The 21,397-nt window shown below is 49.5% G+C and overlaps 10 protein-coding genes across 10 annotated transcripts; 5 read left to right on the top strand and 5 right to left on the bottom strand.

Annotated features, from left to right (window-relative positions):
- Nucleotides 1–373: 373 nt before the first annotated feature.
- Nucleotides 374–3,045, bottom strand: A1O5_11125 (uncharacterized protein; the record flags this gene model as incomplete). Its single annotated transcript, XM_007751698.1, has 3 exons — nucleotides 374–2,786; nucleotides 2,840–2,894; nucleotides 2,952–3,045. The coding sequence occupies 3 exons, from the start codon at nucleotides 3,043–3,045 to the stop codon at nucleotides 374–376; spliced, it is 2,562 nt and encodes an 853-aa protein (XP_007749888.1).
- Nucleotides 3,046–3,398: 353 nt separating this feature from the next.
- A1O5_11124 (uncharacterized protein) lies at nucleotides 3,399–5,093 on the bottom strand (the record flags this gene model as incomplete). Its single annotated transcript, XM_007751697.1, has 2 exons — nucleotides 3,399–3,593; nucleotides 3,648–5,093. 2 exons carry the CDS (start codon nucleotides 5,091–5,093, stop codon nucleotides 3,399–3,401), a joined length of 1,641 nt encoding a protein of 546 aa, XP_007749887.1.
- Nucleotides 5,094–5,992: 899 nt separating this feature from the next.
- On the bottom strand, nucleotides 5,993–8,128 carry A1O5_11123 (uncharacterized protein; the record flags this gene model as incomplete). Its single annotated transcript, XM_007751696.1, has 6 exons — nucleotides 5,993–6,709; nucleotides 6,769–6,878; nucleotides 6,929–7,404; nucleotides 7,464–7,588; nucleotides 7,665–7,892; nucleotides 7,955–8,128. The coding sequence occupies 6 exons, from the start codon at nucleotides 8,126–8,128 to the stop codon at nucleotides 5,993–5,995; spliced, it is 1,830 nt and encodes a 609-aa protein (XP_007749886.1).
- A 3,173-nt stretch (nucleotides 8,129–11,301) lies between these two features.
- Nucleotides 11,302–12,904, top strand: A1O5_11122 (uncharacterized protein; the record flags this gene model as incomplete). The annotated part of the gene is made up of 3 exons (XM_007751695.1): nucleotides 11,302–12,498; nucleotides 12,569–12,675; nucleotides 12,745–12,904. 3 exons carry the CDS (start codon nucleotides 11,302–11,304, stop codon nucleotides 12,902–12,904), a joined length of 1,464 nt encoding a protein of 487 aa, XP_007749885.1.
- Nucleotides 12,905–12,937: 33 nt separating this feature from the next.
- Nucleotides 12,938–13,544, top strand: A1O5_11121 (uncharacterized protein; the record flags this gene model as incomplete). The annotated part of the gene is made up of 2 exons (XM_007751694.1): nucleotides 12,938–13,040; nucleotides 13,099–13,544. The coding sequence occupies 2 exons, from the start codon at nucleotides 12,938–12,940 to the stop codon at nucleotides 13,542–13,544; spliced, it is 549 nt and encodes a 182-aa protein (XP_007749884.1).
- Nucleotides 13,545–14,374: 830 nt separating this feature from the next.
- Nucleotides 14,375–15,592, top strand: A1O5_11120 (uncharacterized protein; the record flags this gene model as incomplete). The annotated part of the gene is made up of 3 exons (XM_007751693.1): nucleotides 14,375–14,670; nucleotides 14,740–15,090; nucleotides 15,139–15,592. The coding sequence occupies 3 exons, from the start codon at nucleotides 14,375–14,377 to the stop codon at nucleotides 15,590–15,592; spliced, it is 1,101 nt and encodes a 366-aa protein (XP_007749883.1).
- Nucleotides 15,593–15,806: 214 nt separating this feature from the next.
- On the top strand, nucleotides 15,807–16,016 carry A1O5_11119 (uncharacterized protein; the record flags this gene model as incomplete). Its single annotated transcript, XM_007751692.1, has 1 exon — nucleotides 15,807–16,016. The coding sequence occupies one exon, from the start codon at nucleotides 15,807–15,809 to the stop codon at nucleotides 16,014–16,016; it is 210 nt and encodes a 69-aa protein (XP_007749882.1).
- A 2,155-nt stretch (nucleotides 16,017–18,171) lies between these two features.
- A1O5_11118 (betaine-aldehyde dehydrogenase) lies at nucleotides 18,172–19,140 on the bottom strand (the record flags this gene model as incomplete). Its single annotated transcript, XM_007751691.1, has 1 exon — nucleotides 18,172–19,140. One exon carries the CDS (start codon nucleotides 19,138–19,140, stop codon nucleotides 18,172–18,174), a length of 969 nt encoding a protein of 322 aa, XP_007749881.1.
- A 28-nt stretch (nucleotides 19,141–19,168) lies between these two features.
- A1O5_11117 (betaine-aldehyde dehydrogenase) lies at nucleotides 19,169–19,645 on the bottom strand (the record flags this gene model as incomplete). The annotated part of the gene is made up of 1 exon (XM_007751690.1): nucleotides 19,169–19,645. The coding sequence occupies one exon, from the start codon at nucleotides 19,643–19,645 to the stop codon at nucleotides 19,169–19,171; it is 477 nt and encodes a 158-aa protein (XP_007749880.1).
- Nucleotides 19,646–20,173: 528 nt separating this feature from the next.
- Nucleotides 20,174–20,773, top strand: A1O5_11116 (uncharacterized protein; the record flags this gene model as incomplete). Its single annotated transcript, XM_007751689.1, has 1 exon — nucleotides 20,174–20,773. The coding sequence occupies one exon, from the start codon at nucleotides 20,174–20,176 to the stop codon at nucleotides 20,771–20,773; it is 600 nt and encodes a 199-aa protein (XP_007749879.1).
- Between the last annotated feature and the right edge of the window lie 624 nt (nucleotides 20,774–21,397).

The raw sequence follows: 21,397 nt of genomic DNA, 5'->3' as shown, positions 1-21,397 counted from the left end.
TGTCGCTCGGATAACGTTTTAATCAATCAATCAATTGCCCTATTCCAGAACCCAAGATTTGCATTATTGAAGGGTGCTTGATTGCTAGTTGGAATGTGTCGTGCGAACTGGTCTGTGTGAGAGCGGGTGTATCAGAGAAGCTGCACGAGTAAGCCGCATGCGCAACTGCAGGGCTAGATCTGCCCAGGTGAATGTTAGGAGCGCACGTTGATAAATCGGGCTCAAATGCGACTTTAAGTCGCAGTTGACCTGACAAAAGCTCTGAGCACATCGTAGTCTTTCTGTAGGTGATGTATTACCATTGGCCTTTGCAGACCGCGCCAATGCAGGTGGTAAATGTGTGGTTTCTTTTTTTTTATTTTTTATTTTTTTTTTAGCCAACTTCCAGCGGCACAGTCAATTGCTCAGCTGCTGCACCTAGGAAGTCGCCGATTGTGCGAAGTAGCCGTGAGTGTTCCGACCCGGGCCTGGGAGAGATCTCGTCGACAAGTTGTGCGTAGACGAGCACCATCTTTCGCGCTGATACAGCGCCAGGGGAGTATGTCTCACCACCGAATGTAAATGCTCCTCCCTGCACGATGAATCTCCAAGCCTGGTTGTTCACCGTCGTCGCCAAGCGATCATTGTCTTCGAGTCGAGACCGCATGCAGAAACCTTCATCACCGATGCCGGACCAATCGGGACTTTGCAAAAGTTCAGTGGGCTCGGTATAAGAATGGTCGTTCCAATGGCTGACACAGATATACATAGCCATGACGAGAGCCGCATTCGACAAGACCAATTCCGGCAACAAAGTCTTGAAGTCAGAAACTCTCCGCTGAGAGAGAATGCTGAAGATCTGTGCTGAGTGTACGGCAGCCCGTCGTGCACTAGACGTCCGTGACCACAATAAAAGGTCCCTCATGGCCTTGTGTGAGGCTTCTAAGCCTGTCCTGCTGCATGCAGTCTGGACTCGATCTATGTCTGCGCACAACAGGAGGCAGAGATGATTCCAAGTCAACACTGCTGGCGCATCTTGGTGGATCATAGGCATCTTGGTCGTGGCAATGGATACCAGAGCCCTAGCAATGTTCGATGCACTCCCGTTCTGCGCATATGCTAGCGATGGAACGAAAGACGTGAGTCTGGAGGAAGACGTCGCCTTTGAGAGAAGCTTGTGTCTGTATGCTGCTTCCCGCAGGGAGAGAACGTCGAGAAGGGCTCTCACACCTAGGGAATCGAGAGCAGAGATCGATGACCCTCCTCCTAGCGGTACTGCTGCTAAATCAACTTGGTGAGTCATCATCGATGCTCCAGATTCGACCCTGCAGAAGAACACGTTTGCCGAAGGCGCCTCAAATAAGGTCGAGTCACAAGGTAACACCACCTCTACCCTTTCGATTCCAATGTTGGCGGCCAGATCAAGCATCCTGGTATAAGCGGAATCGATCGATATCAAGCATGTTACTAGTCTTTTCAAAGACTCAACCCGTGCCCAAGCCTTCCACTGTTCCACTGGACTCGAGAAACTCTGGAACATGTCCAGTGCCACCGTCTCCCCATCATGAGCTGAGAACATACCGTGGCGATCAGCGATGAAGAGCGTCTGTATAGCAAGCATATGTGCTTGATACTCGTCAACCAGTTTCTCGCAGCTCAAACCCAGATATAGCACGAGAAGTGCCGATGCTAGGGACGTCAAAAGTTGATGAGCTCCTCCCTTCCCGAGACCTTTATAAGTGAGGTTCAGTCGACTAAACCGTATTAATTTGCCCAGGTAAAGCCGAATGAGATCTTCCGCTCCGCCGGGATTGAGGATTGACAGTCCGATCAGGCATATGGGCAACAAGAGCCAGCTCGGCGTTAACTTTGCATCGAAGGTGACTTTGTGCAAAAAGGGCAGGACTGGATGAAATCGCCGGAAATAGAAGTCGATGCTCATATCCAGCGTTTCCGTAGAGGGGAATGGGAGTCGAGGTGCATGAGGTGAGAGACCTTCCACTTCCACTTCTTCTTGCACTGAAGGGACGGAGATGTGAGGCGATCCCGGAGCAGTGACTCCGCCAGTGTAGCTCTCAGCAGGGAGGAGATTTGTCTCGCAATCCGACATAAGTCTAGCTCTGCATTCATCGTCCATATTCCACCTTGAGCTTGGGCTACTTGCATTCTGCGATCCAGATTGGCCCGCGAGCAATGCGTTTGAGAAGAAATTGTCCGCGGTGTGCTCTGCAGCGCAGCGCCACATATTGCGAATCACACGTATGACAGGATATGCACGTCTTCTCGGCCATGCTTGCTGCACGCGCTTCGACAGCTCTAGGGAGGCTGCATCGAACAGAGTTGCATTTCTGTTTTCCTGACCTGAAGGTGAAAAGGGCAGCATGCTTTGGTCTGCCGTTGGGGCGGGCGTGATCCATCTGTCGAGGGCGTCGAAGACCGAAGGAAAATCAAGGTTGTAGCCACAAAGTGCGCTAAGATCAAAGCCAGTGGCGGAAATTGAGAAACCCTCTGTCGACTGCATCTGCTCCGAGGCCGCAAATTGCATCGCATGTGTGATAGTATTATCGTTGGTGGTTGTGCCTGATACAGCTTGGTTGTCTAAAGAAGAACTTATGCCGCCATCATGGCTCAGTCCGAGAGCACGTTGGTCGCTAGCGAAGTTCGTCTGCTGCAATTCAAAGGATACCTCTGGCGCAGATTCTTCTGTGGCAATTGTGTAATCTTCTCGATCTTCTCGGCCCTCCGTATTCACCCTGTCCTCTTGACTTTCCGACCCATGATTTCGAACATGCCGAGCAAGGACGTCACTAATAAAGGGCACGTAAGAAAGGCCTGAGCTTTTCAATTCTACACTGCGTACCTTCTTGCATATGATTTGTAGCAGAGGTGGCACTGGAATGGCTTTTCGCCAGTGTCTATGCAGCTGTCAACCGACGCACCCACCTAATTGAGCCTGACCTTGTCAAACATACGATGTCGTTGATGTCGGCGAAGGTGCTCATTTCTGCTGAATCGGCGATCACAGAATTGACACTTCTTCCCGGTAGCAGGCGAAAGACCGCTCATTGTGCTCAGGAGTCGTGGTCATGCTTTATTGAAGTTGCAGAGGATGGGAAAGGAGGACGCAAAGTCCAGACTTTGGTAATTCATGATAATATGCTAAGCCAACCTGGTGGGGCTTCTGGACTCAGTCCCGTTACCGCGGGGAGTGGAGTTTAGCTGTGAATTGCGGTGCTGCGCTTAGGCTCGCCACGAGTCGGATTAGAGACACATGGGATCTTGAATGTAGATTTTGGACTCGATTAATTCAAGGTACGATTCCGCCGAAGCAGAGCAAGATTGTAGCCTTCATATCAGGAACACAAGCGGATCCTCAGGTTCAGCTTGAACCACTAAATCGCTGTCTACGGTCGTCTATATTATGCTTCCAATGGTTCCATTCTGACTTTTGTCTCGCCATCAAATTGCTTGAGAAACTCCCTTGCCGCGATGCCTTCGTTGATGACCATCTCACGGTGTCGATCACTCCGAGGAATGAATCGAGCTCGGAACGGCTCCGGGCGCATGTTCTCCGACTCTCCATACGCAAATATATCTACCGGAATCTCGTTTCCCTGCATAGAAGTCAGTAGTGGAACATTTATCACGGGCAAAATTCTTGAACTCACGTTACCGTCGATGCCTGGGCGGATATCAAATGCCCACAGAAGTCGTGCAAATGTAAGAAAGAGTCCCTGCTCAGCAAGTGGCTGTCCACTGCACTGTCTTCGTCCCCAACCAAAGGCGTTGTGACCTTTCTTATTGGGGTAAGGACGCTCTCTATTGATGAAGCGCTCGGGCCGATATATATCTGGGTCAGGAAAATCGTTCGGGTTTCGGTGGATGACCCAGAGATTGCCCGTAATCCACGTCCCCTTGGGAATAATGTAGTCGCCATACACGTCATCCTGCGAAGGTGCGTGAGGAATTCCTCCCAAGATCGTGACTGTTCGCCAACGGAGCGCCTCCTCGACACATGCACGAATATAAGGTAACTGCGCCTCGTCCGTCCAGTCCGGCAATCGTTCAGTCCCAACAACATCGTCGATGAACTTTTGCGCTTTCTTTTGGACTTCGGGAAATGCACACATGGCAAGAACAAAGGTCACCGTGGTACTTGCCGTCGTGTCCACTCCGCCGCCAATCATGTTGCCCGTCAAAAATGAAATTTCTTCGTCCCGTAGACCATTCACTTCCTTCTCTGTGAAGAGCGCCTTTGCAAAGTTGTCGGAGCTTGCCGTGGAGGCTTCTAGGGATAGGGAAGTAAAGAAGCGTTGGAATTTCTTGCCGTTCTCCAGTATTTTCGACGCCGCAGGGTAGATCCATCTAGGGAGTTTGATCAAGAACGGGATGGTCTCCATGATAAACATCCCTGGCATGACTAAGTCCACCCCTTCCATAAATTTGAGTGCGACTTGTGCCACACCGTCGTTCATCTTGTCCACTCGACGTCCAAATCCAATGCAAGAGACAATTGAGATTGAGTATCGTTCGATTGCTTTGACATAGTTTTCCGGCGTTAACAGTAAATCTCGTAGCAGAATCCGGATTTCAGATTCTTGGAATGGCCGGTAAGAGCGCACGGCTTGAGAGCCCGTGGCATTATGAGTAAGCCGGCGATGATATCGCCAGCGGTCGTTGTGTGGTAGGCAGACTTGATCGTAGTCCGTGGCATTCCGAGAGTCCCCAAGCATGACCATATGTGGTCGAGAAGAATAGATATTTGCCCTTTTGTCGAGTAAATCAGAGATGGACCATATGTCGTTGCAGATGATATTTGGCCTGTGACCGTGCCAGATTGTAACCATCGAGCTCTTATATTGCTCGCTTAAATCTGCCATGTAGAGCCATGGTCGTGGCAACTTGATCTGGTAGTGATTGCCAACTAGTGGCCATGGGAAAGGTCCCGGTGGAAGCCTCCGTCGCTGCTTCAGAACTCGGCAATAATCGAGCAGTATATAGGTCAGACCCAACGCGAAAGGGAGAGCAAGCAGTGAAATGGTGACTTGCAGGAACGACCCATGAGTGAAGCGGTCAAGAATACCAGTGCTTGCGAAGTTGGTTTCTAACTTCATGGTCAAGGGTTATTGCAAAATCGAGGGCGAGTTGGTAGAAGACTACCGCCTTCTTTTAGTCCTCAGAGCTTCAATGCCAGGATATATGTCTTGGGGGGGACATTTTGCTCTTGGGCTATTTCACCGATCGGCGTGTCACAAATCCACCCAGCCAGTCCACAAACAGATCTTTGTCAATAGTCAAAATTCAAGGACCTGCGTGAGTCAATCCACATCAATTGATACTGAGCACCTTTCGAGCTTTCCCCCCACATTGCAGCCCACCATGTTCTGAAGTGGGTTGACAAGGCTGATGTGGGGGTGGGTCTTGAGCCTTTGGCAACGCCCCACACCATACTGGGTATTGTCTCTCTGATACCACCGCCACAATAAGTCGGCCTCTCTCCCGGCACTCGACTTTCGGGACTGGAGGATCACGTGGTGGTTTAGATCGTCGAGTGTGGGTATTTGCCCACCGCGGATACTACATTGAGCGATTCTACCTATATGATAATGAAGTGGCATATAAGGAGATTAAAATTGTTGGTTGTACATGTGTTATGGTTCATTTACTCGCTAGTAATGAGCAGGCCATCTAGCCTGCCTGAACACTAGCCTACGAGATCATGCGGTTCGTTCTGCCTCATCGAAAGACTCACGAGATAAGCCTGGTTTAGCAGAAGCAAGGAGATTCACGTTGCGCGATCCAAAAACGTTCAGCATTTACATAGAACTCGGACTTTCAAGCTTTCTTTCTCTCTGAGAACAGATGACGGCCGCGTATAGAGTATGCCTGTAAAGGCCTCGAAGAGTCTTGCGTCTCGGTAACTTTGAGCTTATTGGAACCCTTCAATCATTGACCCAACATTTGTCTCTTTGGCAGTCTTCATCAAAGATATTCGTTCAGGGTGGTTGTGCTTCTACTGCTCATCCAACGCCAGTTCCTGAGCCCGCTCAGCGTGCTTGTGTCCGTGTGTGGTCGCTTCCTTGCCAAAAATACCTTCCCTCTCCATATGAATCGCAGTATGGTTTGTCAAGTAAATGGAAGGATCTCGAATGAAGCATCCGATAATGATGGCGATCACTCCGAAAGGGATCGTGCTGAAGAAGACCATACGGAAGGCCTTAGCGTAGACAGACCGGGCTGCGGTGATAGCTGCCTCCTGCACGGTAAGGGTAGCTCCCGGAATACCTGCAAAGGCCCCTGGAACGCCGACCACGGTCTGGATGGTTGCTGGGATTAGTAGATCGAGACCTGCTGGAGCAAAGCCTTCTCCAACAGCTGCGGCCGCTATGGCAGGGCCGAGATCCTGGCCTACCACGCTCTGAAGAATCGTATTGAAGATGGCGTTTCCCACGCTTCCTCCCATACTTCGAAACGTCCCTATCAGGCCAGTCGCCAGGCCTAGATACTTCAATGGAATGTTGAGACCTGCAACGACGTAGCAAGCCAGCACGACTAATGCAAAAGGCCCCACCGCAAAAGCCTGAAGTGCGGCCCAGCCGATCTTATTCTGCGGGATAACGGCGGCCAGGCAGGCGATGAAGATTGTTTGGATGACCAGGGAAACCAGGATTTGCAACTTCAAGTTTTTGATCTTTCCCATAAAGCTTGTCGCGACGGCACCAAATAGCAGCTATTCTCAGCATTAACGCTTTCCCACGTTTGGTTTTTGGTATAGAGTGTCAAACACACCTGAACAATCCCGTTTGGCAGGGCAATGTATCCGATCTCTATCGGATCACTTGTGAAGATATATAAAGAAGCCTGTGGGAGTAGTGCCATCATGGAGTAGAACGTCATCCCTGAAATCAGTCAGTACAGGGGACCAGATGAGAATAAGATTCCTGCCTACCAGCCACAAAGACGATGCCGAGCAACATGGTAAAATCGCGCAGTTTCCTGAAGACCACAAGCGGAAATAGTGGTCTTTTCGCCAATGTAAAGTCGTACGCAAAGCAAGCTACCAAGCAACAAAAGCCAGCAATGATCGGAACAATCACCGAAGCACTTCGCCATGGATGATTCGCCTGGCCGGCCCAGGTCAAGCCAATGAGGAAGATCACTAAACCAGCCGAGTAAAGTGCGAGTCCAACAAAGTCTAACTCTTTGACTTCTTGCCAGCGAGTCTTTTCGATATCGAATTGTGGTCTTTTGGGTGGCCAATAGAACAGCAGAGTGCCCAATGTGCTGACCACAGCAAAGATGAGCCCAATGTAATAGCACCATCTCCATCCCAATGAGGTGTGCAAATTCAACTCAGTTGCTATAAGGACATTGGCACACCATGGAACGTTGATGGCGTATTCGGTGAGTGCCAGACCTGTTCCACTTTTTCCTTGAATCTTAGCATCCTGCACACAAGGAGCAGGAATCTACCAAGAACTTACCGCCACTTATTGGGAAGCAATTCAGAAATACCGGCATAGCTCACGAAGATAATGCCACAACCAAAGCCGAGAAACGTTGAGGCAACAATGATGGTGCTCACATTTTGTGCCGTTGCAGCCACAACCTGTTATTTGTGATCAGCCTCACAAAATCTCGAAGTATCCAGTGCAGAAGCAAGAGGCAAAAGGCTTTTTACATACCGAGCCGACGACGCAGAAAATTTGGCCCGACAGGATCGTCCATCTCCTTCCAAACACATCACTCAAGCCCCCAGCCATTGAGAAGGACACGGAGGATGCGATAGACCATCCACCTACCAGCCACGTAATCTTGGTGGTATCTCCAAGGTCCGTGCCGATTGGGATGATTATGCCAGTTGCAAGAGAAAAGCCACAGGAGATGGGGCAAATGTATGATATTGCCAAAGACTGTCACAGCAAGTCAACTTCCAGGAAGATCTACCAATTAGATAAGTATCAAGGCCACATACAACGACCGCCAGTATCGTCGACAGAGACAACTTTTCCGCATGTTCAGGGTTGTTCTCGAGAGCTGCTCGGTGAGGATCAATGAAGTCCAGAGGAACGTCCTCAACATGCTGTTGGTGCGAATTTGCAGACGCCTTCTCAAGCTCGCTCGCACTCGTCTTCGAATCAGCCTCCATTTTGAAAAGATGTTCGCCAGTGTCTTCCGTTTTGTTAGGGAAGCTCGTTCGCAGTCAGACAGGCAGGGGTGGGAGGGTTTAGATATTTATTTTTCTGGCTCCTGTCTGTCTACCTAGTACACTGTCTAAGACGTTCATGAGGCATTATGTGGTTGATTCGATCATTTAGCTCTATGTCTGGGAGCCATCTACAGGAAACGCGCCCCCACATGATCGATTGCCGTGGATGTTAGCGAGACGCGTGCTAAAAGAGGAGTGGATTGGCCAATGGTAGAAGTCCACTTTACCCTGTGCCACGAGGAGCAACTGATCCCGGGTCAAGGTAAGAGAATCACCAGAGTTCTAATTCCCGATTAAATGGGCGGACTTAAATCAATCACCGTATCTCCTCAATCTGAATCTGGAGTCTCTGAGCAATCCGGGGCTGTGGCTATGTAACTAGCGGGCGAGATATTCTGGGGCCCCCACATAAAAGAGGCGTTGACAGAGTGACAGGGCAAATTTCGGGTTTCGGTTGATCCCCCCACTCCTCCTACTGATATCTCCAGCGGTAAACGCTGGGTAGGGTGAATCTTCCTTCTATTAACCAACCAACCTATTCCTGGACCCCAGGTCATTTCAACACTCTTCTCCTCTTGGGGCCACAGAGACACATGCTCAACAAAGGCTTTTGCACCAAGACGGTCGCTGTGACCACCTCTTCCCTGGTTCACTAGCCAGTTATGACAGATGTCGCGACTGGCTATACAGTAAGAATTGGGCTGAATGAGACAAACTATGTTTATGTGGTTCTTCATATGCTCTGGGTCGTGAACATTGTGTGTCCACCATTTTTCGCCGACATCTGGAAGTTGGCCCCTTAGGAGCGACTGAGGCTCCTCAATTGTGTGAGTTTACTCCCTATGCATGAACGGGTTTGCTTCATTTTCGCTCGTGGCTCCGACTCCTGAGCTCCGAGCCGTCTAGTCCGCTAGACAGCTTAGCACGAATTGCACACGGACCAGACAAGGCCAAGGTCTGTACAGACACCACTTCCCTGCTTTCAGTTGGGGCAGGCACCGAGCAGGTTTACCTTCACTTCATACACTTCAAGCTAAGATGACTCTGTGGCCCCACTCCGCAGAGTCCGGATCAGCGCCGCACGTACTTGGTTTCAATTACTCTTCTCTCAGCCTGCCTGCTTCATCTGATCACAGTCTCTGAATAAGTGACCTGTGTCGAAGTTGGACTTACATTCGGCCAAAATTGCGACCAGAGCGGGTCCTACCATGCAGTCAGACTTCAATCCCTCCTCCGAATGCACTCCACAACGTAAGAAAATTGTTGTAGCAATGACGAGTGTACCTATACCATCCTCGGAATCACGACATTAACTGCTTTACGTCAGATCAACGTCGAAACTCATCGCATCACCCCTCAATGGGCACAAAAGACAATCAAATACGAGACCGATTACCAGGCTCCCGATGTTCGCCCACCGGCAGATCATGTCCATAGTATTCACGAACAGACTTCCCCGCTGACAAGCGGGTCATTTTGTGCTGATGGTATGGTCATCCTATCTTGACAGCATGAAAACTCTCGCAGGGATCAGCGTTGGCTATTGCAGAGATCTGATAGCCAGATTGGAAACGTTACTCTCAAAGAACGACAGAAATTGGTTCTGGTGGTGCGTGAAACACCTTCGAGCAATATTCGCCTGCGAAATATGCTCTCCGTCATTGAGAGCGGTGCAATTATTTTCCCACTTGTGCCGGTATTCTACACCCGCCCGGCCACCATTGACGACACTGGCAATCAGAGCGTTGGGAGGGTGCTAGATATGTTCTGTCTAGGCATAGGCAACTTCGAACGTTGGTCTGGCTTCTCCTGATTAAGGGTATGGTCAGTCCAAGCCTGACATGAGACTGCGATGTCCGATGCCTGTGAGAAGATAAAGATCTTGAGAATCCTACAGATCCGCGGCTTCGGCAGCCTTTAGATCTATTTCTGTATCAATAGTATTTCTGAATTGGTTGCCTACGACTTGCAGGAAGAAAGGTGATTGAGCATGGATCTACTACAATGCTTCGTTTCAAAAGAGGTTCAAAGCGGTGTGAAGACCTAGCAAGGCATTTACTAGATCTCTCTTGCGAACCGGTGGAGGAATCGGCTGCGTGAGGCTCGATTCCATCATTTGGCTTGCACACACGGAGAACCAACCATAAGTGGGATGGGCACTGACGACCAAGTCTTTAAGTCTGACCTAAGACAATCATCCAAGATGGGATCTATTAATGTAACCAATTCAAGCTCGGGGACCCGTGCCTCATCCAGGCAAGATGGCACCCAATGAGCACGTCTCCTCAAGGAACTGCGGTGCTGCGCAATGATAATCAGGCCCGAAGCCCGAGGCTACGCAACCTCCACAGCGGTCCCGCGTCGCTGCTGCAGCTCGCTGGTAGGGACCACCCGATTGTCGATGGCTTTTTAATTTTTACGATACTTTCTATATCCACGGCAGGATGATTCGGTAAATAGCTTTCTCTGCTGATTGGCTCCAGCTACAAACTGTCTGCGGTAGGCACATCTGCGTAGGCTCTCTAGTCTCTCTAGCCCGTGTTTATGATTGTGAGAGCCTGATTTTTCAGTCCCACGGGGAAGATTGAGGTGGCAGCGAAGTGAATTTGCCGGGTGAGCCTTAGCCAAAGAGTGGGTTTGGGAGTCCCCCCTTGTTGTTCAGCTGATGTTCATTATGATTACGGCGGTGTATGGAGTGTACCCGTCTATCTACCTTTATTATCACTTTATCCCGTCAACTTATCAAACTTCTCACCTGGTGCGAGGTCTTCGTCCAGTAAAGCTATTCAGCTGCCATGCCCGGCAGCCTTTCAGACACCACGACGAACAACGCCTTTTCTTGTCCGATATGCGACAAGGGATACGGGAGAGTCGACCACTTGCAAAGACACTTGGACACCCACAGCTCTATCCGTCCCTTCAAATGCCATCAGTGCGGAAAGTCTTACCGACGCAGAGATGTCCTGACTCGTCATTACCAGAATTGCACCTCCTCTTCAGGACTCCACCACAAACAAAATGCGGCTCCAGCGAGAAAGTCCAACAGAAGGTCATGCGACCGATGCGTAAAACAGAAGAAGGCGTGCAACAACTCACATCCCTGCGGCAACTGTATGGCCCAAAAAGTGGCCTGCACCTATCCTCCAGAGTTAAGCCATCACCGTCGTCAGGTCAGTTTGGCGATTTCCGACACCGAAGTCGATTTACCTGATGATCTGGAGTCCCGATATCCCCAACTCGGTTCGGCGATTTCCGACGCCGAGCTTGATTTCCCTGATAGTCTAGGGTCTCAATATCCCCAACCCGGTTCGAATGCTTCAGTGGTCCCTTTGGAGAGTCTCGGTCACTGTCAGCTTGCACAGAAGGATCCTTCCTCGGAGTTGCCGCAATATAATATATGCGAGGAAAGCACAGAACTCGAAGGTTTCGCCGCAAGCTCAGCGAACCTCGCCCTGGATTCGACGTGGCAGAACATGTGGCTCAGCAACCTCGACAGTACGTCGGCATTGATAACGAATCGTGACCCAGCCCTCCACTTTCAGTTCCTTATTCGTTTTGCGAAGAACCGAGGCCTTGCAGACACATTTGAGATTGGCAAATTCACTCCGGATGCTCAACAATCATCTTGCGGTCGTCAGAATGTCGAAGCACGGGATTACGGCCTTGGGTTATCCAAGGGACAGGTCGCATCAGAGACCAGTCCAACAGAATTGAGCCAGCTTGCACAAGATCGGACACTCATAATTCAGTTTTCAACTGGGGATCCAAGCCTGAGAACTTTGTGCAATGACCCGCTTCTGATGAAGACTATGGAAATATGTAATGGACTCAAAACGACACTGGCGAACAAATCAGTGAATTCGGCGTTGTCAATGGAATGGTCCCCCCTGACCGAGGCCATGGCCCAGCAATTTTTCTGCCCATCGAACCTGAGATCTTTCATGCAGAGATATTGGACATTGTGGCATCCCCACTGGCCTTGTATACATAGGCCTACATTTTGTTATCGTACAACTGCAAGCACACTTCTAGCAGCTCTTGTTCTGATTGGGGCTAGCCTTTCATCACACAGCCATGATCGTGACAATGCTAGCATCTGGTTTGACGTGGTTGAGGAGTGGGTATTCAACGATCCATACGTGTCGTCGGTGGCGACAGGCCGGGACGACCAGCATCTCTTTGAGAAGGACGAAGTTGGAAAGATTCAAGCTCTTCAATCCACCTATGCGGTTTTCATCTACCAATATTGGCAGGGCCGAGAATCTGCGAAGACAAGAGTCCGTCGAGTTCGATTTAATGTACTGGTCGGGGTAAGCACCAAGGAAATGCCTCATTGTCGGAAGTCGTTTCAAACCACTAGCTGACCCTGGCAACTGACAGATCATGAGAGACATTGGCGCCGGCAAAGCACAACATGTACAGGTTCCCCCGTTTAGTCAGGAACGCTTTGACTGGAGAGAATTTGTCAAGACCGAGGAGTTAATACGGTTGGCCACCCCAAGATAGTCCAGAACCATTCCAGGCTGACAGCTAATATGGTTACCATGGTTGGTTAGACTCATGACGTTTGTGTTTGTTATGGACACTGGCCTTACCACCTGGCACAACACTCCTACAAAGCTCGTCCTCCGCGAACTAGAGATGGCACCTGCGTGTCCTGAGCTGTGTTTTCAGGCAGAGTCAGCTGCTGGATGCGCGGACAAACTCAACGCCTGACGCTCCTGTTTCCCTTATCGACCTGGCGAAACAATGTACTCGGTCATCCGTGTCTTCTGCAAAGCAAAACTTCCAGATGATGCCAAATTACGTTTACTCTATTGTAGCTTACTAAGTCTATGGGCAGTTGTCAAAGGTATGAGGATTTTCAGCTCCTACGAGTACACCATTCAACGGCTGACATAATCCTCTAGCTTTCTATACAATGGTGTTCGCCTTGGACACCACCATCGGTCCGGAAGGCCATATGCAACCTATTTTGAATGGCATAGAGAATTGGAAAATCGTATGGAACTGCCGTCTGAACAACGGTGACGACGACGTGTTCGACGTGCCTCTTGCTGACAGTGTTGCGGGCACTTACAGATCCAGCGCTCGATCAGGCGGGAAATGTCTAGGTTTTTGGAGGTACGCTGCAGAGTACTGGCTCTTGGCTCGTATTCTCCTCATGAGAAAAGCATCTGTTGGATCCGGAGATCGGTCTGCCCGAAATCCGCTTTCAAACACAAATATCGACCTCAGTTGGGTCTTTTGTTCTTCTCCCTTTGACCGGTACGATCAGAATGCATTTCCAAGGCTGGTCAAATTCCTGCAGCGAGAACAGCGATTTGAAAATAGCATGAACCAATACTCGCTCTAAGGGCCGGCCCTCCGGGTTGACAATATGTGCTCCGCAATATCCTCAGTAAAAGTCCAACTCGGGAGCCTTTGATTGTACCACATTCCTTCCGAAGCTCATTTAATCCACTTCCAAATCTAGCTTTCTTGGAACTGTCACTTGTTGATTATTGAACAGAAGGGCGACTCATTGAAGCCAACAACTCTCTATTTGGCCTACGCTGACGGGAAACAAATTGGGCGTCAGCGGGCCCCGCCAACCAAAAAAGCCCCAGAAACAAGTCGGACATGGGGCCATGGACCATGTTTGAGCACTTGCAAACATGGCGTGGCTCCTGGATGGCTAGCTACCGGCATACTTCGGGCAAAACCAGCTTCTTCCTGATGACGATTAGGCCATGTTCCACGCATGAGCAGTCGGTCGAGAAAAACCGGTGCTCGAGTCCACCGTAATAAGCCCAGAGCATGGAGTGATGATTTCGAAGTTGATATAATACTGGACTAGGATCCCTTGTTATCGAGGAAGAAACACTCCTGTTGATTCTCCGTTCACGCTGTCTGACCTTGACAACAAGATGACCTACCAGTCTACTCGTTTCGATGTTGTCATCATCGGGGGAGGCCCGGTTGGTCTACTCACCGCGTATTGCCTCCAGCGCATGGGCGCCTCTACGTGCGTTATCGGTCGGTTTTATCCCTAGCCACTTGCTAGAAGAGGCTGCAGAGCTGACAATTTGTCCCTCAGAAAGGCTTCACAAGGAGAAGATGCACATGTACGGACGGGCGGCTTCGCTTTATCCGCGAAGTCTAGAGATGCTCGACCAAGTTGAGCTTCTTGAACCGTTTCTCCAGATGGGCCTCGTAGGGCGTAATGGGACAAACTTTGACAGCTCCGGTAAACGGGTGGCCGGAAGAGGGTGGCAGCAGATTTTCTCCCAGTTTCACGGAACATTCTTTGATTATTTTCTCAACATTCGCTTGAAGTACTCGGAAAGTATTATACAAGCTGCCTACCAACAGAGCGGGGGTAACCTGTTGATCGGCTGGGAATTCAGAGATCTAAAGCTATCTGCAAGCAAACACGACACCTGTCGCGTCACGGTACAAGTGGCGCGTGTGGACACTCCGGCGACCAAGGAAGTAAAATGGTAAGGACCTGGGTTTCATTTGTTAGTAGGACTCCTTGCAACAGGGCCAAAAGACTAACACAGACGCAGCAAATATCTTGTGGGTGCCGATGGGGGAAATTCTCTCGTGCGTCGCCTCAGTGGCATATCTTTTCCCCAAGATGCAACCGCCCATAATTGGGTACGAATCGACGCTGTTGTCAAAACGAACATGCCAGACTCCAGAATCGGCGTGGCAGGCATCGAATCAGTTTCACATGGGAATGTTCTTTGGGTCCCTCTCGACCACGGCAGGACCCGGATCGGTTTTGCTCTGAACAAGGAGATGTACGAGAAGTACGGGGACAAACTCACAGAAGAACAAGCCAAACATGAGGCAACTCAAGCAGTTCTACCTTTCACTCTAGAGTTCGAGTCTGTAGACTGGTACACGATCTACAGGTATGGGACATCTCAGAGCCGGCCCATTTGTCGTTAACGTTTCAGCAGTATCCGGCAGGGTGTTGCAGAACAGTACATGATTAATGACTGTGTTCTGTTAGCCGGCGATGCAAGCCACACTCATTCCTCTGGGGCTGCTCAAGGTATGAACACGGGTATTCACGATGCCATCAACCTGTCGTGGAAGTTGGGAGGAGTTCTCTCGGGCTGGTTTAAGCCCGAAATCCTGCAAACTTACGACTCGGAGCGCCGACCAATAGCGCGTACGCTCATCGAACATGACAAACAGTATTCGACCTTGATTTCGGGTGACAAGGTCGACAAGGTGTTCGAAGGCGACGTCAATCAGTTGCTCGCAAACCTGATGCGCAACACCGCAGACTTCGTCCTCGGACTGGGTATCGGCTACGAAGAGAATATGATCAACCTCAGTCCAAATGCTGGGTGCCTTAGCGCAGGCCACCGCTCCGATGACGCCATTTCTCTATGGTCCTGGACGTAGCGTGCCTGTTCGCCTACAACAGGTGACATTAAACACAGGCGCATTCCGGGTTATCATTTTCACAGGAAATCCCGGGATTACAAGACCAAGACTGAAAACTTTGCGGCGCCACTTAGATTCTCCGTGCACCCTCCGGGACACGCACCAACGTGGCGTGGTCAAATACATGACGATAATCAATGGTTGCAAACCCCAGGGTGAGGAAGCATTGGGAATGGCCAGTTTCGGGTTGATCTACTATGACCATCATGCCATTGTTCAAGAGAAGTTCGGCTTCACAGAGCCCGAGGGGGGAATAGCTGTGTTACGACCAGATGGCTATCTCGGTTTTGCCACTTCCTTGGATCGAGGTCCCGAAGTCGATGCCTACTTCCGTCAATTTGTTGCTGGCGAAAGTCAACCCGCACCGCTTTCTGAGCCTTGACTGCTAGGCTACCTTAGGCCGCCCCGAAATATAGAAGAGCAAGTAGAGATAGAGTGAGATTGGGGTCTCGGCAATATTAATTATTACGTTCTTTTCTATTTTTGAACAAGAAAAATGAGGTTTAACTTTGAATGGTGTCCACGTCCTACAAAGCTCCTGGATGCAGCGGGATGATCTAATAAGGTGTGGGACCGTTCACGGCCGCTATCGGGTATGACCTGATCATCTGTACTCGGTACAACGAACACACCATGCCCGAGATGCGAAACTCGTGCCTTTGGTGGTTAGGGACTGGTAAATACTGGAGCCTCTCCAACGGTACTCATCCGATGGGGCCCGGACGACAATGTCTAACCTAAGCCAAAGTCATTATCCTGCAGTTTCACTCGACGGGGCTCCAGCGTTGCCGAGGCCATATATCTCTACTCTAGTCACGGTCTGGCCAAAATAAGTGGGTCACCCAATGTTTTCGTCTCAACTCAAGAAACAGTCCGTATAGTAATTACTACTAGAACTAGTTCAATTCTTTGTCAAATAACATGAAATACCCATTAACTAGTAGGCCGTCATTTGGCCTTTACCATCGATAACTGCTTGTAATCTGGTAGGCATGCTGTCGACCCAGGCGTTGATTGTTGTCTGCGATAAGTGTTCCCACCCCTCCTGTGTAATCGTCCATACTATCTCGTCGTTCCAGTGAGTAAACTTTCTCAGAAAGCCCTTTGGTGCTTGCCAGGCATTCTCAATTGGTGATAGATCAGGAGAGTAAGGACAGTTGAAGTAATGTCGTAAATTATGTAGAGTTTTCCAAGTGCGAACAGGATTCGATTTACTCTTGCCATGGCCAGAATCACCATCTTCTTCAAGAACAGTATCAGGCGGCCAGGAAAGACACTCCTGAGTCAACAACGTAATATAAACTTGGTGTGTCATCTTGCCATTTGAGTTGTCAGTATAATATCGATATAGCTGGCTTTTATAGTTATATCCAATTACTCCCCATGCATGAACGCATTTTGTATCTTTATTCTTTGGTATCGCCTTTTGCTGAATGCAATCTGGACAATGAGCCTCTCCTGGTTTACGGGTAACCCAGACTCTACCAATAGGACCATATTCAAAATGAGCTTCATCAGAAAAGCGTACGTTTCGTCAATGTTGTGGTGTTGGATATCGAGATAGCATTAATCGAGCGAAGTTAACCCGAAGCGTAGCAAGTTTTGGTGATACTTAGGAACGTTGGCAGGATAAACAGCGACGATATTCCTTCTGTCGTAGATGGCGACGTAAGGTTCTTCCAGAGACATCAAGTCCAGACTCAATAACTAATTAATCCCAAGGTAAAGCGCGTCCATTAAAGCCTTCTCGCCAAAGAATTCTCTCAGCTAGGTGTGTATCTTTTTCAGTTAATTTTGGCTTTCTTCCACGCGTTTCCAATCTTATTTCGCTATGAGCTAATCGTCGAGGGTCTTCGCTATTTATGATTCGATTTTCAGAGGTCTGAGGGACGCGTTGTTGTGCAAAAAGCTGACGTTGACTGAGAGGCTTGCCATTGGCATTTCGTACAGATTTCGAACGGATCAGTTGCGCCTGCGCCTAAAGCCTAGCCCTGCTAGGAGTGTCCCAATGCTTATTAGGAATATGTGGCATATAGGTATACTAAAGGATCATAGGTAATTAGGTGGTAAATGACAAAGTATTGCATGCGCTGTAGTAGTATTTACAAAGAGGGTGTAGGAGCGCATTCAAAAAAAAACATTGGGTGACCCACTTATTTTGGCCAGACCGTGTCTAGTATATATATAGTTATCTACGCTCGCTAAACTCGGAAAGACTTCAAAGGGAAAGAACAACTTGACTCCAGCCAATCAGATAGCGCTGGTACCTACTGGGTCCAGGACTATAGCCACGACTACTGACTATTCCTGATATCTAGGACTTGGACTAGGAATGGTCGGAATGCAGCCATAGCAACGCTGGGGGCTTTGCACTCTGAGAAAAAGGGAAGAGAAGAGGGAAGCCAAGTCCTTTTCTGTCCTTGGAGAGAAGTGACCACTGCAGATAATTAATCCTAAGGGCGACATCAACACAATAACTTTATGGTTGTACTTTGCTGTCCATTGTACGCAACGATCAACGCTTCTCATGATGATCATCAGTTCAAACCAACGTTGATACTTTTCACTTCAGTGAAAGCCAGCATTTCGCTCAAACTTTCTTCCCTGCCCATTCCCGAGTCCTTCATGCCGCCGAAAGGTACTCCCTGGAAATGGCGCCCAACCTGGTTGATCCAAATGAACCCTGCATCGATCCTCCGCGCTACCTTGTGGGCCAGGCCAATGTCTCGCGTAAATATCGCAGCTGTGAGCCCCAACGGTGACGAATTGACCTGTTTAATGACGTCGTCGACATCCTCCCACTGCAATACGGAAAGAACAGGACCAAATATTTCTTCCCTTGCTATGGTCATATCGGGTTTGACGTTTGTAAAAATGGTTGGCTCGATGAAGAAACCATTCCGAATTTCCTGAGGTTCGTCTGGCTTCTGACCTCCTATCAGCAGCCTTGCGCCTTCCCGCTTTCCCGCCTCGATATACGATAGCACGCGGCCCTCGGCAGACTTGCTGATAACCGGACCCATGGTAGTAGATGGATCTGTCGGTACACCGGGCCTATAGTCCCGCTGGATGATCTCTACCACCTTTTGGAGGATGGTGTCGTGGTGCGACTTGTGGAGGAAAACTCGCGAGGTAGAACCGCAAGACTGTCCTGCCCAGGCGAAATTCATTCCCTGAGCGATACCAGCAGCGACTTTCACAGGATCGGCGTCGGGAAATGCGACAAGAGCATTTTTCCCTCCAAGCTCTAACAAGGTCGGCTTAAGCATGCCGGCCACCGACTGTTGAATAGCTCTCCCCGTAGGTACGCTTCCAATCAGCGTTACTTTCTTCACCAGCGGATGTACAGAGAGTGCTTTACCACACTCTGCACCACCAGAAAGAACACTGATGACGCCAGGAGGAAATGTGGTATTCAGGATTTCTGCTAGGCGTAGACAGGAGAGTGGTGCTTGGTCTGGTGATTTGATGATAACTGTGTTTCCAGCAGCAAGAGGAGCTGCCATCCTGGACGCAGCAAACATGAGCGGATGGTTAAACGCCACTATCCGGACTACCACTCCGAGAGGCTCTCGCACTGTGTAATGGAACGTAATGGAACGTGTCAATCCCTTGGGGTATTGTCTCTCCCTGGAGCATCGGTATCAGTCCAGCAAAGTATCGAAGACTTTCGGCCGCTATCTTGGCATCATTCAGCATAGCCGTAAAAGGGTTCCCGGTGTTTAAGGCATCAATCATAGCAAATTCTTCTGCGTGCTGTAGTAATGCGTCTGCAGCTGTCAAGAGGCAGTCCGCCCGTTTGGTGGGTGGAGTATTCCTCCAACTTTCGAATGCTAGATGGGCTGCCTGTACAGCCGCATCCACGTCACGAGCCCCTGCCTGAGCGACTCTTCCAACGATCTCTCCATTCCCGGGGTTGTAGGTTTCACTGAACGTCGATTCAAATGGCGAGTTCCATTCGCCGTTGTAGAAGAGTGTGTTGTGAGAGGGCAGACAGTTCACGGATGCCATTGCTTACAAAATGAACAGTGGGAACATGCAAAGGGAAGGCGAATCTTTCGACTGCGCATTGTCAAGCTTGGACAGGACTTATTAAGAATACTTCGGTTTAGTAAACGTCGGCCAACTTCTCTATGCTAGGGAGGCCGTAAGCGTAAGTTTCGGCGACATTAAGTGCTAGTGGGGCTTCAACAACGTCCCCAGGAAAGTATCGTCAAGTGTTCCTCCCCGCATCCGAAGAGCGTCAGCTTATACGTTAGCTTTTAATGATCTGGCCTGGTAGTTACTGAGGAAGGCCCCAGCTCCGACGGAAAGCTTACTATGGTGAGGAGCATAGCGGAATTTGTATACATCGGCCACGTCCGAGGAGTGCCCGTCGTCACCGAACATGAGCTGGACGTCAGGTCCGTCAAATATGAATATAAAGACATTCCGGAAGCACGAGTTTGGTACAATGCTAAAGACTTGGAGAAGCTTCAGCGTTTCGTATAGTGACAGTCTGAATTCCGACCGGAAGAATCCTAAAAGAATAAGCCCAACATGGCTACAGCCACCAATGAGATCCTCAAGGGAAACAAAGATCTCCATAACAGTTGGGGATTGAAACCCCAGAAGTGGGAGAGTGCCAAAGACCTTGCTGGCTCAGGCATCCCATGTCGAATCGAAGGCGAAGTGAAGGACATGATGGTCTTCGGCGAAATTCCACCAGAAATCAATGGCACGTTCTACCGGGTAATGACAGACCCGTTCGTCCCGCCTCACGTCGGAACCACACCAATTGATGGTGACGGCCATATCTCAGCCTTCCGATTTCATAACGGCCAAGTCGATTTGAAAATGCGCTACATCGAGACCGAGAGATACTTGCTCGAACGCAAAGCCAACAAATCTTTGTTCGGTCTGTATCGGAATCCTTATACTCACCATCCCTGCGTTCGAGCGGCAGTTGACTCCACGGCTAACACTAATATCATTTCATGGGCCGGGAAGTTCCTGGCACTCAAGGAGGTGGGCTTGCCCTATGAAGTGGATCCAGACACTTTGGAAACGCTAGGGTATGACCCTTTCGCCGGCCAAATCTTATCCAAAACCTTTACGGCTCACCTAAAGGTTGTGTCACGAGCCCACCGTTGTCCCTAAGTACTCTACGCCCTCCACCCGAATCGGGTAGACGGTATAGAAAGAAATGGAAAGGATAAGGCAAAGGACGGTTGAGGCACAAGGCTATCGGTTAACGCTGCCTTACTCTTTTCACGTGATAGAAAGAGAAGAAGCTATAAGAGTCTCCTCTTATCTGAATCGGCTGAGAGAGAACTCTTCCTTTTTCTTAAGCGTTGAGTGGTTGTCAATAGAACTACGTAAATAGAATAAGGTATTTAGCTACTCTAATTTCTTTATATCTACTACGTTGCGTAGATTCTTAATAATTTTTAACGCTTATTTATTACATAGTGATACTATCGAGCTAATAGTAGCTATATACGATTCTAAGGAGATCTTTAAAAACTATCTTTACTAAAGTAAGTTCTCACCTAAATTAGATAAGAATGAACTCTCTTGTTAGACACAGCCTTGGAAGAGACCGGTCGCGGGCTGCGAAGGCGCGGCTCAGGACATTCATTGGACAGATGGAAGGATCCACAAGGGAACAAGGCTGAACCACGTGATATGCCCTGTTGGCTCTGTCGGCCCTGTGGGCTCTGCCAGCAGAGCGCACAGAGCGCACAGAGCGCGCAGAGCACGAGCATTATATATACACCCTCA

Source organism: Cladophialophora psammophila (genome assembly GCF_000585535.1).
Source record: "Cladophialophora psammophila CBS 110553 chromosome Unknown aczJe-supercont1.24, whole genome shotgun sequence".
Taxonomy (NCBI): Eukaryota; Fungi; Ascomycota; class Eurotiomycetes; order Chaetothyriales; family Herpotrichiellaceae; genus Cladophialophora; species Cladophialophora psammophila.
This window is presented reverse-complemented; position numbering and strand designations above follow the sequence as displayed.